This window comes from Hipposideros armiger, unplaced genomic scaffold (genome assembly GCF_001890085.2).
Source record: "Hipposideros armiger isolate ML-2016 unplaced genomic scaffold, ASM189008v1 scaffold_284, whole genome shotgun sequence".
Taxonomy (NCBI): domain Eukaryota; kingdom Metazoa; phylum Chordata; class Mammalia; order Chiroptera; family Hipposideridae; genus Hipposideros; species Hipposideros armiger.
The window spans coordinates 318,664-339,857 of NW_017731634.1; the positions used below are offsets into that span (position 1 = coordinate 318,664).

The window sequence follows — 21,194 nt, forward strand, 5'->3', positions numbered from 1 at the left end:
CCCCCTGGGTGGCCTGAGAGCTGTCAAGGCTCCCCCAGACTCTGCCCTCAACAGCAGCTCCTGAGAGAACTGTGGCCATGTGGCGTGAGGATGTGCGAGGCAGCAACTCAGTGGAAGTGCTGTGCTCGTGCTGCTTGGGGTTGGGGGGCTCCCCCCACCAGCCTCTCCTTCCACAGGGCGGGGCCCTAGCCATCCCAGCTGTGTGACCCAGGCTTCTCAGACACTTGCTCTTGTATGGAAGCGACAGGCGCACGTGGGCACGCTACCTTCACGCAGTTTTCACATTCGAAGCGCTTGCCGCTGTCGTGGGACATCTGGTGGCGGATGAGGTTGGACTTCCAGTTGAAGGCCTTGGGACATTGGTCACACTTGTACTCCCGCTCCTCTGTGTGGACGACCATGTGCTGCTCCAAGCTGTGCAGCGGGGACAGGGGTCACTGCAGGGCCCGTCTGCCCACCCGCTGCCCAGGGGTGGGGGACTCTCAACCCAGCATGGCCTGTTTTCAGCAGCCCATCGGAGCCCCCCCACTCCCTGGTCAGAGAGCAGAGTGAGTCCTGGCATGTGTCCCACCTCCCCTCTGGGCAGGTCAAGGGGATGGAGGGCAGAGGGCCTTCCCAGAGTGAGCTCGGGCCCTCATCCCAGACCAGCCCCCAGGGGGTCCCCAGCCCACACACTTCCAATCGCTCTTGTGGACAATCTTGACCTTGAAGCCAACCTTGGGCCTATGCGTGAAGGGGCCCAATGTTCCATGAGCCCCAGAGTGGGAACGGGGCCCAGGAAGCCCAAGGCCCCGCTCTGAGTGTCCTCAGGGTGCTCGCCGGCCAAGCCGGGCTGAGCGCCTGCCCGCCGGGCATGCACAAGCAGGTCGGCGGGGAGTGACGGAGCGCGTCTCCAAATGAGATGTGATGGGTGGCGAGCACGGCCTCTCGGGCGGGGCCGTGGCAGCACGTGGGTGAGCGAGCAGCTCTAATCCCTCCTCTCGGGGGACACCCTGCCTCGCCCCCTGTCCCAGGTACACCGTTAATCTTCATGAGCAAAGCAGTAATACATCACGGCCCGTTAATTACGGGCCCAGCCAGCCATTTAGATCAGAAACGCTTGGCTCTCGAACACCCGGCAGATTGTATCTTTTTCCCTGTTGTTAATTGTGATTTATGTGTTTATGTAAAGAAAACACGGACCCTCTTGAGCAGCGCTTACCGCCCAGGGCCTCAGTCGGGATTTGCCCAAACGCTTACTTCTGTCATCTGTTCAGGGTGGAGGGTTTCCTGCCCCCGGGGAGGCCACCGTGGGCTTGGCGATCAATCCCCGCAATCCCACAGCCAGTTAGTGACCCGATGGGTCTGTGCTCTGACTTTGCAAGGCTGCCCCGGAGGAAATTCTCAAAGGCGGCGGGTGGGGGCCCATGCTGGAAAAGTCCTCCTGGCTCCCTGGAGCACAGGGACGCCATGTTCTGGCTCTTCCCCCACAGAGCCCTCTCTTTCCCAGGGGTCCTCGGGGAACCTCCAGCTCCCAGGTCCTGCCTGGGCCCGGGGCAGGGGAGGGCCAGCAGGGGCCTGCTCCTGCCTGAGGGTGTCCAGCTGGCACTCTGTGCTCATGTCTGTGAGGTGTCCAGGACAGCTGGGTGCCGCCTGTAGGGAGCAGAAGCTGGTGCCTGGGATGGGGGTGGGGGGTCCCTGGGTGGCCCTGCCCACCCCTGCCCACTGTCCAGAGGGCCAGGCCACTCCACCCACCCCTGGACAGGGGCACGGCTGTTGCCCCACTCTGGTTTCAGACCTTTGCATAGAAGCGGCCCCGGGGCCTGACCCTTGCCTGTCTCCTGGCCTGCGTCTCTTGACTTCCTCCCCTTCTGTCTCCCCAACTCCGCCTGATGCAGGACAGCAGGCCCAGCAGTGTCTCCCCTGGGCGACACGTGAATCTCCCAGGGGTGGAGGCTCCGACCAGGGACCTGGCCTTCACGTCAGAGCCTCCCATGACCAGTTCATGGCCTGCTCTGTCTCCAGTGTCAGATGAGTGGGTGGGGTACCTGGCCCTGGGGTGCACCACACGGGAGGGGACCCCGGGCCTGTCAGGGACAAGGGCTGGCCTCTGCCCGTCTCAGGGCTCCCTCTGTGTTCCCAGCTGCTCCTGGCTGGCTGCCTGGAGGGCGGGGCGGGGGCGGCACCTGAACTTGCTGGGGAACATCCGCTCACAGTCCTTGCACTCGTGGGCCTGCCCGTCGCCGCCGCCCAGGCCCTCGGGCTTGAGTTCCTCGCCCAGGCCCTCGTACAGGGCGGCCCCCGCCGCGCCGCACGCGTACTTCTTGTGGCGCCGCAGGTCCAGCTTGGACTGGAAGAGCTCGTCACACACGTCACAGCGGAACGTGGGCTCCTCTGCAAGAGAGAGAGGTCGGGAGGTGGGCGGGCGGGCCCCAGACCTGCCCCAGAGCCCAGGGCCTGTGAGGGGCTTGCAGGGAGACTGGGGGGGCTGCCCCCGCCTGGCTGTTCCGGCTCCTGCTTCCTTTCTGCCCTCATCCCGGACCTAGGAGTGGCTGCCTCGCGGGACATGGAGACCACAGGGACCCCTTGTCTGCATCGTAAGAAACACTGAAGAACACTGGGCCCCTTCCTGCGTCTCTGGAGGCCGCTGTGGGCTCGAGAAGGCCCCGCGCTCGGGAGCGAGAAGGAAGCCAGGCCAAGCGCTTTGTTTATGAATTAGGAGAAAAAGGACGACAGAGCTCTAATGCATATCATAAATTATTGCGTCAAGGTCAAACAAATTAAAGGGGGGGCAGCTATTATTAAGTTTACGAGGCGGCATCCTGACTGGCGTGCCAAGGCAAACAATCAGGCCAGAGCTGTCAATTTCCTGGGGGGACAATCTCCGGCCCATCCCAGGCTCCCCCCTCCCGCCTAGCGGCTGCCTGACAACAGCTTTCCCCCAGAGCGCTGTCCCCCTGCCCCCACCCGAGGAGGGCCCTGCGTCTCACCCAGGTCTGCAGAGAGAACGCGCACTGGAGCTCTTGCACAAATGAACTGGTGTGCACGTGTGTGCTTCCTGTGCACGGGTGTGCAGCTGTGATTGTGTGCATGCTGTGTGCATGGGCGTGACACCGAATGTGCACGAGTGTGAATGTTCACGCATATCGGCATCCATGTCTGTGCATCTTTGTGCAAGTGTGTCAGCGTTTTCGTGCATCCACACTCATGCTTGTACTGGTGTGCATATGCACTCATGAGTGCACATGAGTGAGTGTGCACGTGTGCTTCTGTATGTGGCTATGTGTGTGAAAATTTGTTTGCACAGTTTCACCCTGTGTGCATGTAAGTGTGCCTGCGTGTTGGACATGTGTGCACATTCGTGTGTGTGCTTCCTTTGCACACGTGTATGTTTCTGCGTACACATGTGAGTGCACATGTGCTGTATGCAAGTTAAGTGTACACATTAGTGTGCATGGCTGACCATGGGTTATGTGTGTTGAGTGTGCACGTCTTTGTGTATGCATATGTGTATGTGTGTGTCTTTGTGCGCATGTGTGAATATGTGTTTTTGTGTGAACGCATGTTTGAGTGCGTGTGCATACACACAGGGGCGCCTGGGCCCAGCACTGAGTAGAGCCTTAATAACTTGGGCTGAGCGCTGCCTGACCCAGAGGGGTGCAGGAGACAAGGAGGCAGGGGAGATGGGGGCAACACAGGGGGGCTGCCTCTAGCCCCCTCCTTGTGTCAGAGATACGCCATAAGTGTCTCAGACTGCAAAGGGCGGTGAGCAGCTGTGCAGCCTGGGCAGTGTGGGTTAGGTGGGCGGGCTGGGAGAGGCAGAGCCCCTCCTCGTGACCGGACACTTCCCTGAGCTCCAGGGTGGGGCACTGGTGGGCATTCCCACTGGTGGGCCCCTGTGTCCTTTCCAAAGCCCAAGGGGAGAGGCCTGCAGGAGCTGGCTCTGAGATGCTCGGCCAAGCCCCTGGGCATTGGACGACACCCTCAGAAACACAAGCACCGCCTTGCCAAATGTGACTTTTGTTCATGTCTTTGCACAGAGGCAGATATATGGATGGCAGGGAAGGGCTGCTGGCCGAGAGGAGCCCTGGGGACACGTGGGGCATGTGCATTTGGGAAAGTCCAGGCAGCCCCAGTCCAGAGAATCAAGTTACGTGCCCAGCCCTGCTCTAGGGCCACGGCCGTGGGGGCAGGGGCCTTGGCCTCCCGGCCTCGGCAGGCTCTGCCCGGAATACCTTCTGGTCACACTGCCCCTGAAACTCACCCCAGACACATGCTGAGCTGTAACAAGGATAGCGGTCCACACAAACCAGAGACCCAGATGAAGGCGGCAGGGACGGCAGCCAAATCACGACCCTTAAGTGTTTGCAAACACAGGTAGGACCCTCGTGTTCCTGCCAGCACAGAGCAGCTGGCCAGAGGGACAGGGAGCTGTGGGGCCTGTGGCCGGCTCAGGAGCGACTGCAAAGAAGGTTCTACAACTAAACCCACCACCTAGGCTCTGGCTGGTGCTCAGGGGCCAGAATGGAACCCCAGCCACGTACACGGGATGGGGAAGTAGGCAAGGATGGTGCGTGTTACAAAATCATCACCCTGACGTCTACAGAGCGCTGCCTTTGACACAGAGTTCCAGTGTGCAGACTGCAGGAAAAGTGTCTCCTGTGAGGGTAATGTGAAGAGTACTGCTGCCACCCAAGGTGGCACTGGCCTAAGAACTTCACGGCATTCACACATCTAAGCCCCGGATCAATCCACGCGCACCCAGCTGGGGTCCATGCTTACGCCTGCTTTACAACTGGTAAACTGAGGCCTCTAGAGATTGAATAACTTGCCCAGGGCACCCAGTGCGACGGCAGGGCCGTGTAATTGCAGCCTTTGCCCAGGAAGCGGGCAGCTGAGCCCCTACTTCCCGCCAGCGCAAGTGACGTGCGCCGCGCGTGGTGTGCAAGGGACGCACTGCGGACCCCCCTGCAGCCTTCTTTGTCTTTCGAAAGGGTTCCCTGTACATCTGAGCACCAATGGCACCGTTTTAGAACACGGCCGGATGCTCAGACCCCACAAAACTGCTCCTGTGGGTTCATCCTGACTTCCTGGGCTGGCAGGAGGCTGCAATGGGCCCTCCCACCAGCGTCACGATCAAGTTAGAAATGCCAGTTCGTATTTTACTCTTTCTGGACCCAGCTAAGAACAATCACAGAAGTTGTAATTTGAAAACAAAGACAAGAAGAAATGCCAGCCCCACCCATCCATAACTCTGACAAACTGATTTTTCCAGTTTTGATCTGGAATTTGGATTCAAAGTGAAAATTCAGCCTGATTCTCACTCTGACGACATTTGAGGGGGCCTGGAGGTCATAGAACCAACCGTGGTGGTGAACGCTGCCCTCTTCCCACACCTCCCATCCCACATGGACCCACGTTTGCCCTGGGTGAAGGACAGAGCCGGGAACAGGACGTGTCTCAGCCTCGTCCACCCACGCTGTGGTGTGGACAGGTGTCCCAGCCATCTTCCACACAGGTAAGGCTGGCACGGAGTGCCCACCTGGGGTGAGCTGGACGAGGCAGGGAGGAGGCGCATGGCCCACGTGGTTTTCCTTGTCCCAGCATAAGCATTTTAATATTTTTAATAAATACTAAAAGAGTACATTACACTCTTGTTATTTATATTGGATTACCTCATACTGTATTGCATTATGTTATATTGTATCATATCGTATTGTCTCTTATTATGTCGGCCTCATATGCTTTAGACACAATACACTTTTCTTGGAGAGGGAAAAGTTAATAATTTTGAGCCGTTCTCAAAGGAAAGCATATCTGAATGGAAATGATTTTCTTCCAAGAGCAAGTTCTCCTGAAAGAGAACTCTTTTCCTTCTTCATTGAAAGAGTTAAAATAAAACATCGCTGGAACCATGAACTGGAAAGTGGCCCCTCTGCTCTGAACCACTGGTAGGAAAGCCGGAATCGCATTTCTTCACAAAGCTGCAGCCTCGAGAGCGCGTCCAGCCCCAAACCATAGGGCCTGGTGCCCTCCGTGCATTGGCAAACCCGGGCCTCCATGCCTTCTGTGTCACCTCAACGGTGTCCCCGGCAAAGCCCCTGCCCCCAGCAAGAGCACAAAGAATTGCAATTCAGAACGCACTGTCGTCCTCTAAATCGGGTGGGGGTGCGTGGGGGATGCGGCTGGAGCCAGGGCCCAACTTCCCCCCAAATCGAGCTAAGCCAGCGTGGCAGCCCCACCCACGTCTTGCGCGTCAGATCTGCGGCTCGCTTGTCTATCTGAAGTCCCATCAGCAACTTTTCACGGCAGAGCAGGAATGCAACAGAAAAATAAATAAGTGCCTAATGGCTTCAGCGAACCAAGGGGGACACAATTATGTGGCATCTACATGCTAATCTACCAGACGAGGCTCAAAGCGCTCGAGAGCCCACTCCAAATTCCTGCCGTGATAAGGGGCCGCTGCATTTAGCTGGGGCTGGGATAAAAGATTTTTTATGATAATTATCTTAGTGAGGAACGTTTTTGCGTTTTCTTTCTGTGCGATTCAGAGTTTAACTGGGGGGGCGGCTGTTGGGAGGCAAGGGAGTGATCTTGACAGCAGAGAGTAGGAAAAGTCAAATATTTGATGTTGGGCTATTATGTGTGGAAAGCAATTAGCCCACAAATGTTTGATAAATTATTAGGAAAATACAGACCCAGGTTACTTAAGATTGGGGGCCGGAAGAGAGACAGGAATCAAGGTTTTTAAAAACCTTTTGGAAGAAAGAAATTTCATTACACAAATGAGGTCCATTGTCCAGCACACTCCTTGAGCTAAGTGGGTTTATCTTTCGGCGTTCTCGTGTGTTATCTAAATTCATAGGTCTTTCCCACAATTATTTTAAGGAAAATGAGACCATCCCCCTGCTACCCAGATCTCAGCCATTTATTTTTCTTTTCTCGATGGCCTAATTAAAACCAAACTTCAGAGGGGAGTACAGATAGCATCCGGCTTGTAAAATGGTCCTTCTGTGGCGACTGCCTTTGGAACAACTCAGGGACACGGGCTACAAATGCCAGTGCCGAACTGCTGGCCATGCTGGGGATGAAAAGGGTAAATTAAGGCAGGACGCTCTGGGTCTGTTCTCGGGGGCTTCTTGGCAATTCCAGTGCCAGCTCCCTGCCCAGCCGATGCCGCTCCGTGCTGTGACGTCGGAGTGGTTCCTTAGCGAAACCTGCAGTCAATGGCGATCACCGTGAAGCTATGGTGTGTTTGGAGGAGAGGGGCAGAAAGACGGAAGGAGTCGGAGACGGCTGGAAGGGGAGACTGCTTTTCTGTTCACTTGTGGGGTCTCATTCAAAGAGAAGAGGCCATGGGCTCAGCAGCGGCTCTGGGGTTAATGGACCAATCCTCTGGGGCCCCACGCGGCACCGCGAGCCCCCCTCCAACTGACTTTCCCTGCAACCTAAAGCGGCTCCGGGTCCCCAAGGCGACTGGGCACTCTGCTTAACCATGTGGACGAAGGGAAGCACCCTGTGTCTCAGAAACCCTAGTCTGTCTCTGGCTGCAACTTTCTGACGCTTCCTCTGAGCTGTACTTGGGTGGATGGGCGAAGGGAAGCGAGCCTACCGCAGATGCTGGGTGAGGAGAAGTGGCAGGGGCGCTCCGAGCTCCGGCGGGCAGCGCGGCTGCCGCCTGTACCCCTGCGTTTCCCTCTCACCAGACACACTGTCCCTTAACATTTTTCCTGGACTTGTTCCTTTTGACTACAGGTGGGCACAGATGCTGCCACTGCCCTTTCCCAAACGGGACTGAAACTTCTCCCACGGCACAAAGCTCTCTCTTGGAGGGCGAGTGTTTCCGAGCCACTAAACTGTTTTTGTTTTTGTTTAAGTATTGGGGAGAGCAAGCAATGCTGCTGCTAGTAATCATCATCATCATCATCATAACAATAATAATAAGCACATTGTAAAACACCACCGAGACTCTACCCCGGCAACACGACACCCATGCCCCCATACTGACTGGCGTCCTCTCCTGGCCTGGGGGGTGGGCCTCCTAGAAACCAAGGAAGAAGGCGAAGGGCTCAGATTGGGAAGGTGCTGGGAGGGCGCTGGTTCGGTGGGCCTGGGGTCTGGGCAGCGGCTGGGGGTGCCGGCCCCCGTCATGCAGTATGAGGCGACGGGAGGCCTTGGGACAGCCAGGCCTCTGCGCCTGCTGGTGGGGGCTTACCATCCAGACTGGGGGGCACCGTCCCCAGGGAGTAGGCGCCTTCCTTCACGTGCACCAGCAGCTCTTGTCCTGGCTCAATGTCCTTAATGACTTTATAATAGATCTAGGATGGAAAAACCAGAGAGAGACGGTAAGCGTTGTCATCCTTGTCGCCTCGAAAGCCACATTGTGCCCACCCAGCCTGCGACCCGCTGGGGCTGCTCCTGGGGGAGGCAGACCCAACGGCCACTTGACCTGCCTTGTAATTGCTACAAAGAGGTCCCCCTTTGGAATTTTCCAGAGTACGCTGGAAAGGACCATAGCCCCTTTTTAATTTGTTTTATCCAGCTTTTGGAGGTTGTTAAAGGGGGTATAAAATTAAATTGGTGAGAATTAGCTCCAAAGTTCCCCAGCAGGGCGTGTCCTGGCGGGAGATATTGAAAGGGGGGCTCTTTTCATCAGGAGCAGGCCCCGGGCGATTCCTTTTGTCAGTGTGTATGTAAGACACCCTTTGCCACTGGAGAGGGGCTTGGGTCGAGAGTGCGGTTCGGTGTTTATGACAGGCCCTGTGGACCAGGACTCAGGCTGCAAGTCTCATGTGAGCGTGGACGCCATCTGAAAGGGGACATGGAGGGGGGCATGTGCCTGCAGCAAACTTGGTGCCTAGTGGCCGCTGGGGGTCTGAGGTGGGGGACATCTTTGGCAACAGGGAGGGTGGGGTGGAGCTCAGGATGGATTCTGCAGTTCCGAGGTCCAGGGGGTCGACTTGCAGTGCCCAGCCTCAGTCCTCTGAGCAGTGCTGCCGCTTGCTGAGGAATCTCCCGGAAAAGGACTGTCTGCACTGAAGGTGGTGGCTGCGATCTGGAAAACTCTAGCAACTCCGAAGGGCGGGATGGCATGAGTCCCCTGGGGGAGCCCAGGGAACTGCCACAATGGCCTGGGCAACTTCATGAGAGCTGGGCCTGCCTTGTCTTTGCCAGAGCCTGCCTGGGAGCCCCCTGCCCTCTGCAGAGACCAGGGGCACATGTCTTCTGGGAGGGGGGTGGCCACTCGTCATGTGAGCAGGGCTGTACCAGTGCATCCTGCAGCTTAAATCTGGAAATCTCAGACAGGAGGGTGCGTCTTTAGGGCCAATCTACTTCCTATCACCTGGCACGTGGGTGTTTGGGCCTCTGTTCAGAGAACAGTAACCAAGGAGCTTCCTGGAGCCTGAAGGCGCGACCGCAGGACTGGCTGGGAGACCTGAGACAGACCCACGTGTCCTGGGAGGCTCAGGGCCAGGCTTCTCCTGGCAGTTCCCACCCCGAGGTCCTCATGGAGGACCTGAAGGACAGGTACCCGGCCAGGCTTCCCGGCAGCAGGGGACATAACTCGGTGGCCCAGGGAGGAGCTGGCACATGGCCTGCCCGCCTCACTTGCTCCCTGCCCCACCCCGGGGAACATCTGGAAGGCTGAGCTTCCGGTCACTTGCTGGGCCCTCCCCCCTTCCCAGGCCGCGTCCAGCTGTGAACTCTCACAAGCGCCGGTCCCAGCTCCAGAGCCACAGCAGCGCGCTCTCAGCCGGACACACGGAGCCTCGCTGCATCCGCAGCGCCCGCCTGGGTGTTATTCCCAGGACAGCGCAAGTGCCCGCGGCGGGAAACCTGCCCGGCACAGACATCTCCTTGCTGGGTAAAGCTCCCTTTCCCTGTCCTCGTTAGTCATTTTGTTTGGCAATTATTCTCAGGGACGGCAGTAAAATGATGGTGAGATTTTAAAATGGAGAATGGAAACCTGACCATATTAACTGCTGTAATTAAACCAATTGTTATTAAGATTTCAGTTTTGTATGATTTTATCTAAAAATTACACAATGGCTGAATCATTGTTTAAAAAAAAAAATCAGGCTTGAGTTGCTATTTTTCAAAATCGCACCCAACGTGCATCCAAAGCTCCAAGGAAGTGCGGAGGCCCGCGGGCGCCCGGGGCTGCGAACCAGCAGGAGCAGAGCCGGGCAGCCGGTGCGCGCCCCCAGCACTTCCAACGCCGCCGGCCGCGTCCCTGCGCTCGGGCCGGGGAGCCCCCCGCGAAGGGGGGGGGCTGCAGCGGCCGCCGCGAGGGCTTCCCGCGGGTCCCCGTTAGAGGGCAATGTGGCCGCGCCCGCAGCTTCCGTCCGCGCCTGCGCCCCCCCTGTCCCGGGACCCGGGACGCTGAGGCGGGCGGCGCGCTCTGACCTGGCGTCCCGGCTCGGCGCGCGGCTCCGGCGGCCACGTCCTCCCGCGCGGTCCGGGCTGCTGGGCTCCTGCTCCGGCCGGGCTGGCGGGGGCTGCGTGCGGCCTGCCTGCCTCCTCCGCCTCGCCCCTCAGACCCACTCGGGGGGCCACCCGGCCTCCCGGGACCCCCCCACCTCGCCCTCCTCTCGGGGGGCCACCAGGTCTCCCGGGACCCCCAGCCCGGCACCTGGGGCGGCTGGACTCCCTCCCTCAAGGTCCAACGGACCCCCGGGGTCCCCCCGCCCCTCACACCCCTCCCTGCTCTGAAGGCTGCTGGACCTCCTGAGACCCCTCCACACCCACACCCACACCCCCACTCTGAGGGCCGCGGGGCTCCCTCCTCCTGCGCCCTCCGAGGCCGCCCGGCCTTCCGGGGGACCGGCCCTCCCCGGAGCCGCCCGCGGGGGTCGAGTGCGCTCCGTCGGCTTCGCGGAGCCGTTGGGGCGCAGCGGCGGCCCCCTGCCCGCCCCGGGACCCACAGGACGGCCGCCCGCGCGCCTGGCGGGGGCGCGAGCACAGGACTCGAGGGCGGCGAGCCGGCGGCCGGGCCGCCTGGACTTTGAGCCGCGGAGGGAATTAATGGCTATTAGTGCTAATCGCGGGGTGCGGGCGGGGCGGGGNACCAGGTCTCCCGGGACCCCCAGCCCGGCACCTGGGGCGGCTGGACTCCCTCCCTCAAGGTCCAACGGACCCCCGGGGTCCCCCCGCCCCTCACAGGAGCAGCGGGCCAGGCGGGAAGGGGGTCGGCGCGCCCTCCCCGGCTTGCGGGTCCCGCCTCGCCGGCCGCGCGGAGGTCCGCACGGAGGCCGCCGGCGCCACCACCTGCCCCCACGGCGCGAAGGCCTCGTCACGCGGTTCCCGGTCGGCGGGGCCGGGCGACTCCCGGGACAAAGGCCGGGCGCAGGTGGGCCGAGGCCCGGCCGCCCCGGCTCGCAGGGCGGCGCACGTGCGCGCCCACGTCCTCGGGGCCCTAGTGGGTGACCGCGGCCCCGCAAACACGCCTGAAGTCGGGCTGTCGCCTTCCTTTCACTGTGCGCGCCCGGGTCTTAACCAGACCCCGGGGCCAAGCTCGCCTCGTGGGGGCCGTGCGGGGCCGTGTTCACGAGCGGGGACGGGAGTCCGCGTCTCGGGGGAAAGACGCCGCGCGGACACGGGAGGGAAACGCCCGCATCGCGGCGCCCGCGCCTCGCCCGGCCCAGGGTGTGCGCCCCGCGGCCCGAGCTGGCGTTCTCCTCCGGTTTCAGGAGCGGAGGGCGGGGACAGCCGCTCCAAAGCCGCGTTTACTGGCCCCGATAAATGTCCGCTGGAAACGGCTTGGGACGGGCCGGGCCCCGCAGACCCGGGCGGCAGTGAGTCCTCGCTTCCGTCCGCAGAGCCCGCGCGCGCGGGAACGACAACGACTGCACGGAACACGGGGGAGCGCAGCCGGGTCCCCCGCGCCCTGCCCACTCGCCGTCTCCCCTCTGTCACCCTCCAGACACAGAGAGGGCCCCGCAGGTACACAGACACAGACGCGGCGACAGGGACGAGTCGCCCACGTTCGCAACAGAAGGCGGGGAAGCGGCCGAGGGGGGCTGGATTCGGGCAGAGGCCGCGCGCGTGGCCCGGGCCTGTTACGAACTTCATTATTTCCACCAACAACGTTCTTCAAGACAAAGAAATATTTCAAATTTAACATGGCTATCAGTTTGGAATACTTTCTCCTTAGGCTTCCTTTTTATTTTTTTAACATCAAATCAATTCCCAAGGATAAATATTATTTTCCAACATGAACTCTTGAGTTGCACATTTTTTATTTCTACTTAACCCTAGAATTTAAAAATACAAATGGGTGAAAACCTGCATCCCAACTGCCCTGGGTGGAAACGACCAGATGACGCAGACTCTGGGCCAGGGCAGAGTGCAGGCTGTGGCCACTGCTCTCCCCCCACCCCGGGGACAGTTTTCTCAAAAAGGTGAAAGTCATCGAGTGAACTGGACATCTTTGCTCCCCCATTCTGACCAGTTTGAGAAACTACAGAAGTGTTTGAGTAAAAGGTGAAATCTCTCAATGTGCTTAGCTTAAAAAAAATAAATAAATAAAAAGCAATCCCTCTGCATCCCGGATTTTGAAATCCAGCAGTGCTTGAGTTCCGGAAGGCTTCTGGTGCGGTTCGGTTCGTGAGGGGCTTTGCACAACAGGGCAGCTCACAGCCAGGGGAATTTGAAGCCTCCACGGAAACTGCTGGAAGCGATTCCCCTCCTGGCCCAGTCGCCTCTCCCTGTCCTTCTGAGTGAGGACATTGGTCTGAGGTTATGCCTGGGCATTTTTATCATCGGGGACCCCAAAGAGGCTAGGTGGCTGCCAGCACTGCCTCACTGCTTCAAGGACTTTCGAAGTGTCTTCACTATTTGCTGTTCCCAAACTGTGGGCCATTTCTTGCTGAGAAGGGCTGTGGACACGGGGGCCCTGCGGCCGGCAGACGGGTTGAACAGTCAGAGTTTAAAAACCAGCCTAGGCGATGTTCCAAGACCTGCCGGGCAGTGTGCGGGTGGGCAGAGGTCTGTCTTTCTCTTTGCCCTCAACCAAGCCTTCGCTGCTGGAGTCTTCCTCCGGCCTGCTCCGATCGCCTGCCTCTCCAGGGCCGATCGAGGGGACAGCAGCTCTGGGTTGGACCCCATCCGCAGGCTCCAGGACACACAGACAATTCTCTCCTCTGGTCGACAGAAGAGAAGGCTTGTTGTCTGGGATTTGCCATGTTCCTCCGTCCCCAGGCGTGGCTGAAGCAATCTGTGCTGAAATCTTTACCTTTTGCTGCTATATTTTCTGTCACCTTCCCAGCAGCTCAAACGTTAGAAAAAAATCTATACGCTTATCTCTGTCTTAGATGTACACTTTGGACCTGGGTATTAGTCCTCTCTCTCTAAATTATTGGTCACAGTTAATTGTCTTCATCACTCTTAAATGGCTTCTTCCAATAAAGCATTCCATTTGATTAAGGAGGAAAAGATGATCAATTCTGACAAGTGATCACAGCTGGTCTTGTGACAGTGCTGTTGAATTTATATCTTGTTTTTTGCCAAAAAGAGGGTCAGTTTACTCTGAAGAAGGCACTGTAAAATTTGACAGCTTTCGGACACAAAACAAATTTGATATGTTTTTTAAGTCTTTTGTGAACTGATTAGGAAATACCAAATGAACCCCTTGCCCGTCTCATTTTCAAGGGGAAAGTCATATCTAATTGGAATCTACCATTTAAAGTGCCAATTCGCTTACAGTTTTTAATTATAAACCCATGGGGGATGAAAGCAAAGGGAGTCGGGACTGTCCCGGTGACGGGGCAGAGCACGGTGACATAGGTCGGGGCCGTTGTTTAGATCCCAGCCCTGTAGACACGGGGTCTGTGTTGGGGCCATGGAAACGAAAGCAAAAGCAAAACGGCCTCTGCCAACGGGCGGCGCTTGGGCCCGGGAAGCACCAGGTTTTCATTAAAAACCAGTGTTGGCTCATGCACCGCGCTGCGTGGTTATCAGGCGGCTAATCTGCTAATGAAATGCCTTTGTTTGACACGCGGAGGAGGCCAGCCTTGTCTGCTTCCACTTTGGGAGGCTGGCCCCTCACTCGGCCCCCGCAACGTGCTGGTGATGTGGGCTCTCCTGATGCCCGGCCAGCTGGGGGTCCGGGGCCCTGAGCACGTCCCCCAGCACGTGTAACCCTGGCACCATGTCACGCCATCCTCAGCCCCGTGGCCACCTGACATCTCACCACTAGCGTCCTTGCCCTGCGGAGGCCACGCAGGAATCAGAGGGAAAGACTCCTCCCGCCCTCCTGCCGCCGGTGGGCACTTCATCTCCAAGCTCCTGTTTTCTTTCTTAACCCTAAAACCAACCCAGGAACAGGCTGTGCCTGTGTCTCCTGAAACATTTCAAACCAACTCGCTGGCTCATAACTGCAGGAGAAAGAACCACCCAGGGGTGATCCAAGTGTCGCAAGTTTGCAGAGAAGGGTCGGCATTGGAGGACAGTGGGATTGGGGGAGGCAAGGTGGTGGGAACCGAGGCGCCCGTGGCTCCTTGCCGTCTGTTTATGCGAAGCTGCAAAGGTGAATCAAAGCTTCCCAGGCTTTCCAGCTGTGACCTGACCACCCCCAACAATCCCAGAGGCAGACTGGGCTTCTGCCAGCTGTCGGATGTGGACCTCCCGTTCCCAGCAGCCAGGCGCCCTAAGCCCGTGTTGCCTCAGGACCGTCTGTGGGCCCCACGTGGGTAGCAAACCACATCACCTTTTAGGTGATAGGGCCAGGTCCAGGGGGAAATTCAAGGCCCAGCGTGGCCCCTGCTGCCCTGGGCTCCGTCATCCAGAGGCGGACACCAGAGGAGCAGGGTGGGGTGGCAGGTTGTCACCTCTCCCTGAAGTCCCCGGAGAAGGGACCTCTCACAGCCACAGGGTACAAAAGGGGGGGTCTTGTGGCAAAGATGAGAACCCAGAGGTGGGGCTGTGAGCCCTTCCCTGCAGTCCCACAGCCATGGGGACCGCACAGCCTCTGGAGAAGATGGCCCATTTCACGCGGAACCAGAGGCCAGCGCTGCCTGGGAGGGAGGGGTGTCGGGCCCTCCGTGACTGCACCTCCCACTGCCAGGAGGCCGAATGCTGGAGTTCTCCGGGAGCCGTCGGGGCACTTGCTGAGTTCCTTCAGCCCCGCGGTTCACTTCGTCTCATGTCCATCTTCTCACATAGGAACACAAGGCTCTACCAGACCGGCAGTCGTGCTTGTGGGCCTGCACTGTCCAGCGTCTGGGCTCCCAAGTGCCCACAGTGTGGGCTGGATGTCCGGCCACCAGCAGAGGGCCGTGTGGGCTGAGGGGAACCTCGGTTGAGTGGTGACACCAGGAACCACCGTGCGGCCTGAGGAGGTGTTCCCCAGCGGGATCTCCGCTCTCCCTCGGACAAGCTCCAGGCACAGGAATTTCTCTGCTTGGGCCATTCCAGTGTTGCATTTGCTTAAATGCACACTCCAAGTTTCCTCTGAGTTTGTCAAGTTTGAAAGTTCTGTTCTGATTTTTATGAGTATTCCTTTGCTTTGTATCTGCAATATTTTTTGCAATTAGAAAAAAGTTATTACTAAAATAGGGATGATTAACCCCCCCCCAAGGTTGCTTTGGAGAGAAACATCCAGAAGATGAGGAGGAGTGCAAAACAATCATGACATTACTTTTGGGGTCCAGCCAGGTGTATTTCTGACTCTGGGACGGGGCTTCTGAGCGGGTAAGTGCCGGGGCTGAGCGTGGGGCTAAATTAAAGGGATCAGGAGGAGTTAAGGGTTATTATTCCATCCCGGCTGAAAACATCGGGTTGTCAGAAAAGTCATGACGTATTTTTCTATGTTTTTTGTTGCAAAATGCATCATGACTATTCCGACAACCCAATAGTTCTCCCTGCTGGTCCTGACGATGGAAAGAGAGTTTGGACAAAGCAGTCACTTCCATTTGGACCCAACACGGAGGTGAAAAAAAAAAGCTCCTCTGAAATGTTAATACTAAAACAAAGGTGTTTGAAGACAGGCCTCTCTCTGAGAAGAGTACACATCTGTCTGCTTTTCCAAGAGCTGCCGCCTTCAGGGCTTTGGTTCGGTTCTAACACACGTCTGCTTCTTCACTGAAAAGGCTGGATCCTTCGCGATTCTCTTCTGGGTGTCGCGAGAGCACAGGCCTGGTCCCGGCCCCCTGGTGTAGCTTCCACAACCTCGAACACACGCTCTCCGCAAAGCAAGGGTGACGGAAGCCCGCTGTCTATGTGCCTTAACTCAAAGTGCGCTGCCATCTGGAGAAGGACCAGTTCTTTTTTGTTTTTTTTTAAAGTTCTGTTCTAATTTTTATGAGTATTCCTTTGCTTTAAATCTGCAATTTTTTTTTGCAATCAGAAAGAAAGTTATTTTCAAACTGTTGGGTTCTAACTACGAGCCGCAGTGTCCCCACAGCAGAGGCGGCTCCAGCCTCACCGTGTTGGGCACCCGCGTGTGTCTCTCAGAGGACGCTGGATGCAGGCCGAGCCCCACGCCAAGGACACGGAGCAGATGAGGGCGTCGCCTGCTAGCTCATGTGGGTCCCAGGGACCGCCTTCGGTGTGCTTCCGTGCTTTTTAATGTAAAACCGTTTCTCCAACGTCAAAAGCCTCCAACCCGATGTTAATGGTTTGCACAGGCAACGCGAGAATGTACCCTTTGTTATGTGGTCTCCGCAAACATTTTTGAAAGCAATGGAATCCTTTTCGCAAATGGAATCTCATGTGTGACCCTGAGATATCACAGGCATGGAAGCGGCTGGGCCCCGCTCCCCCAGGAACCGGGTGAAAATGTGGCCCGAGGGGCCTGGCTGCAGAGCTGCTTGCAAACTTGTAATTAAAGCCATCGACTGAGCAGCTCTCAGCACTGGGGACACACTGCCTTCCTGGTCCACAGAAACTCTGCATGGCCTCTCCCACCCTCATCAGTGCGGGGGTTTGGACGCCTGCCATGAGGAACCAGGGCCTATGATGCCTGAAGCCCGGGGGGAGGGGGGTGGCACAGACACCCACGGTGAGCGTGTCACCTCCGCAGGCTGGCCTGGATGCCACAGCGGTTCTCAGGGGCTCTGGGCTGCTGGGGCTGTGCCTCAGCCTTCCAGCCGGTCAGCGCTGACCCCCCCTGGAGAGCTGGGCTCCACAGCACCATTTAGACAGTTTTCCAGCACTTGGCGCCTGCTCTTTCTATCTGCCTCCCTGGGGCGGCGCCTACAGGCAGTCTGGGCCCTGGAGCTCTGGGTCCTGTGTGCTCTGGTCACTTTTCTTCATGCGCAGTGTCATCTTGGGCTCTCAAGCCCTGTTAGCCTAGGGGAAGCCACTGACTGAGGCTCTGATGAGGCCTTCGTGGGGTGTCGCTGAGCTCGGAAACTCAGCGCTGACCAAGTGTCAGGCAACAACCCCCACTGCAGGACGGGCTGACCCTTCGCTTTGGCACCCCCCTCCTACCCATCCTGGTGCCGAGGCCCCAAGGCCAAGTCCAGGACAGAACTCCGCCACGTGAGGCCCCTACCTGCTCGTTGATCTGACACATGGTGAGGTTCTGGTCATCGCAGGAGCACGCCACGCGGATGTACTTGAGCCAGCTGCCGGCCCCGGCCTGACTGGCATCCACACAGAACTTCTCGCTGCCCAGGTCTTCAGAGACCTGCCCCAGAAGAAAGAAAACCAAGACGGTCAGAGGCATCCTCCTTACAAGAAAGTGGCTGTTTGGGTGGCGGGCAGCCCAGCATCTGGACGTCGGCTGACCCTCCAGTCAGCAGCGAGGGCCCGGGCCCACCCAGCAGGCGCCCAGGGCAGGGGGAGGGGGCCCTCTTTCTTCTCACCCAGCAGATCGCTGGCCCAGAATGAAAGGTGCCACCAGCAGAAAGCTCTGCAGCAAAGCTGTCCCACGTGTGAGAAAGCAGAGCCACTGGTGTCTCAGAACACAGCCCTCTGCTAAGGAGAGCTGGGGTGCAGGGCTGCAGAAAACCCTTTCGAAGGTAAAGGTGTGGGGTGTGTGGCTGCACACGAGCCTGGGCGTGTGCGTGTGTGCGTGCATGCTCACACCACGGCGCGCAGCGCCCTGAAAGTAAGAGAAACATTTTGTTTTCTAAAAGTGGGAAGTGCCATCTGACTCCCGCAGCCTGCAGACGGGGGCCTCCCTCATGTGCCCGCGGGGGCCACGCAGCCCCTCCTGGCTTCAGGCCCTTTGTTGCTGCTCAGGCTCCTCTTGAAAATGCGCCCACCCGGCAGAAGCTGGGCTCACCTCTGAGCTCCTTCACGAGGGGACCTGACTGCTGTCCCGGCTGAGAGAGGGGCTCCCGAGCCCTGCTGGACCCTGAACAGAAGCTGCGGCTGAGTCCCGCCTCCCGCCTGCTCTGTTCTGCGCTGGCCTGGGGTCCTAGCCAGAGCCACAGGAGCAGCAGTGTCTGGGGCAAGTGTTCAGGGTGTCCCAGCTCGGCCAGAGCGTGCGGGAGGAAGGGGCTTAGGGACCAGCACACTGAGGTCCTGGTGGGCAGGGGTGACGGGAGGAGGGCATCAGGAGGAACCAGTGAAGTCCGGGCAGGGGGCAGTGACCTGTCCCAGCAAAAACAGGCGGCCGAGTCCGGGCACATGGCCTCCACTCCCTGGAGGTTGCCCTGCCCGCCCTGTTAGGAGCTGGGAAGGGACGGAGGCAGTCCCTCGGGGCCTGGAGAAGCCATCTCCGGCCAGAGAATCAGGGTGCTTGCTAAACAGTTCAGATGCTCTGCAAATATCCACGGACACTTTCTAAATGGCCTGTGAGTGAACCAGGAACCAGAGGTTTGGGGGGCCGGCTACTTTGCTGTGGGAGACACAGAACCTGGCTCTAGTCCGTCTGTGCATCCACACCCCACAGCCCCTCCTGGAGTCCATGGCAGCTTCTCCTCTGAATGACAAGTCTCTGAGTGATACACTAGGCCCAGCTTTGCTGACACCTCTGGAGGCTGATCTGGAAAGGGGCTGTGAGCCAAGAGGCCTCAGTTCCGAGAATTCTTCATTTTGGGGGGACTTTAAACAAAAGGGCCTAATTCTGAAAGAGAGGACAGAATCCAGAGGGTCTGGGCAGGACGGGGACAAGAGAAGGGCAGGTGGGGACAGGGAGGAGGGGACAGTGTGGCAGCAGAGAAACTCAGTCTGAGTCCTCAGCTGCGGGAGTCCAGCCCCTCAGGAGGCCAGGCGGTGAAGGAGCCCCGTGGGCTGGCTGCAGAGGGAGGGCCCCTCCCCACCCCAAGGCCCCGCAGGGCCCCCTCCTTCCACCTCCCACCCCAACTGTAGGAAACCTGCTGCAAAAGGAGACCCCCCAGCAAAGCCTGTGGTCAGTGGCACCTGCCCCACTGCCGTCTTCTGTCACAAGAGGGAGAGGGGCTGACTGCTTGGGGTCGGAGCTCCCTGAGGTCCCCACCCCGCAGCCTCTGCACCCGAGGGTGCTGGCAGGGGCAGGGTGGTCTCCCCGTCTCTCACTGTGTATGTGTGTGTGTCTTTCTCTCAGTCACCCCCCTCCCCCAGCCCCCATCTACGGCACAGAGCCTGGCACTTCAATCGTGCTGCCAGCCTTCTCCTGGGGTCCCACTGGCTCAAGGGTGTTGCCTCACCTTGACCTCCTAGGACTTGGGGCCTGTCTCCCCAAGAAGCCCCTGGAAGAACCATATAACGAACAGACGGACTGACTGACTGCTGTCCCACGTGCTCGGGAGCCCCTCCCCTCGCAGCTGGCCCCTGTGTGTACATGCGCAGGACTTGCTCTGGGCGGGAGGTGAAGAAAGGCGGGGCCGAGTGCAGTGACGCCCGTTGCCGCCCAGTTCCTGCAGGTTCTGTGTCACGCAGGGCGGCTGGAAGGCTCCAGGCTCGCCATCCAACCGCACACCCCAGCCCTTGCTTCATGTCTGAGCGAGGCCCCGTCCACCTGCTGCATCACTAGGAATAAGCCCTGGGGGGCAGGCCCTGCCTTCCGGCACCCGCGCCTCAGGCCCTTGCAGGACAAGCCCTGCAGGCCTTGGGACCTGACCCATGTTCTGACCCTTCCCTGTGCCCGGGCAGACGTCTCCAGCTCTCTCCAGTGTGTCCGAGCACGCACACGGCTGGCTGCTCACCCCCACAGGGCACTGTGCTGGGGCCTCCCTCTTGGGGCGCAGGGCCTGGAGCTCCGAGGCCACAATCTCCAGCCCCCTCCCCGCCTGGCTACCGCTCTCTGGCCAGCAGCCTCTGTTTCCCGGTCTCTCAGGAAATGTCCCTGCTCCTCTACCCTGATGACCTGGTCCCCCAGCCCTGTCCATGTGGGTGGTCATGGGGTGGTAGTTATTTCCTAGAGGCTCCTAGAGGCCAGAGGAGGGCCATCCTCGCCGGTGGGCACCCTGGCTGGCTTTCCGGGGTGACAGAGGAGGTCTTGTTTAATTCCTTCCTTCCAAAGAGACGAAAGCTCTACCTCCGAGAGGTGCCAGGCGAGCTGCTGACCCTCTCCCCGGCTCCCTCTCCAGACAACCCCGCTCTCCTGCTCATCCCAGTCGGAAGCCTGGCTCCAGCCGTGGAGGCCGAGCCCTGGGAAGCCCGGTGCCTCGACAGGAAGCTGCCCTGCTGCCCGCTCCCTCTCCTCGGCCTCACAGCCCCCCCACCCCACATCCCCCCCGCAGCTCCCCAGCTTGCAAATCACCCCATCACAAATGCTGACTTATGAAGCAAAGGGATGGAAAAATTCCCTTAACCTTGACAATTTTTTTGCACATCATTTGAGGTTTCCTGCCCTTCTCATCTGTGGGCTCTCCGTGCTGCACGGGCACGGCCAGCCGCTGGCCCGTCCGGGATGAGCCCGCAGCGGGGATGCCAAGGCATCTGTCGTCAGCTCGCCTAATGGATTCCGAGTGAGCGAGGACGGAGCGGCCCGAGGCTGCCCTCCCGGTCCCTGCGTCCGGTGGCTGTCATGTGGCTCCCCAGAAGCCCTGGCACGGTGTCCACTTCCAACAGTGGGCGGGAACCGGGGCATGGTCTGCTCCTGTCACCCTGGCCCCTTCTTTAAGCACCTGACCCACGAGCCCCAGCCACAAAGCCATGTGGGTCCCTTCTGTCCCTCGGCACATGTGCACGTGCGCACACGCCATGGTTACGGTTTATGGAGCCCGCGGAGCTGGAACAGAAAGGCCATTCTTGTGACGGAAGGAGGTGGGGGAGGCAGTCTGGAAACACCTCTGTCTGGGTGAGCTATTATGGGGCTCGGTGCTGAAATGACCAAGCACTGA

General features: G+C 59.0%; 1 protein-coding gene across 3 annotated transcripts in view; it reads right to left on the bottom strand.

Moving 5' to 3' along the window:
- Positions 1–21,194, bottom strand: part of PRDM16 (PR/SET domain 16) — a 286,551-nt gene that overhangs the window by 28,310 nt on the left and 237,047 nt on the right. For all 3 annotated transcript variants that reach the window (XM_019658562.1, XM_019658561.1, XM_019658563.1), the window contains 4 exons: positions 17,474–17,608; positions 8,195–8,297; positions 2,166–2,373; positions 267–414 (listed from right to left, as the gene is read on the bottom strand). In XM_019658562.1, the coding sequence (XP_019514107.1) occupies positions 267–414; positions 2,166–2,373; positions 8,195–8,297; positions 17,474–17,608 (594 nt within the window). The remainder of the gene's footprint in view (positions 1–266; positions 415–2,165; positions 2,374–8,194; positions 8,298–17,473; positions 17,609–21,194) is intronic.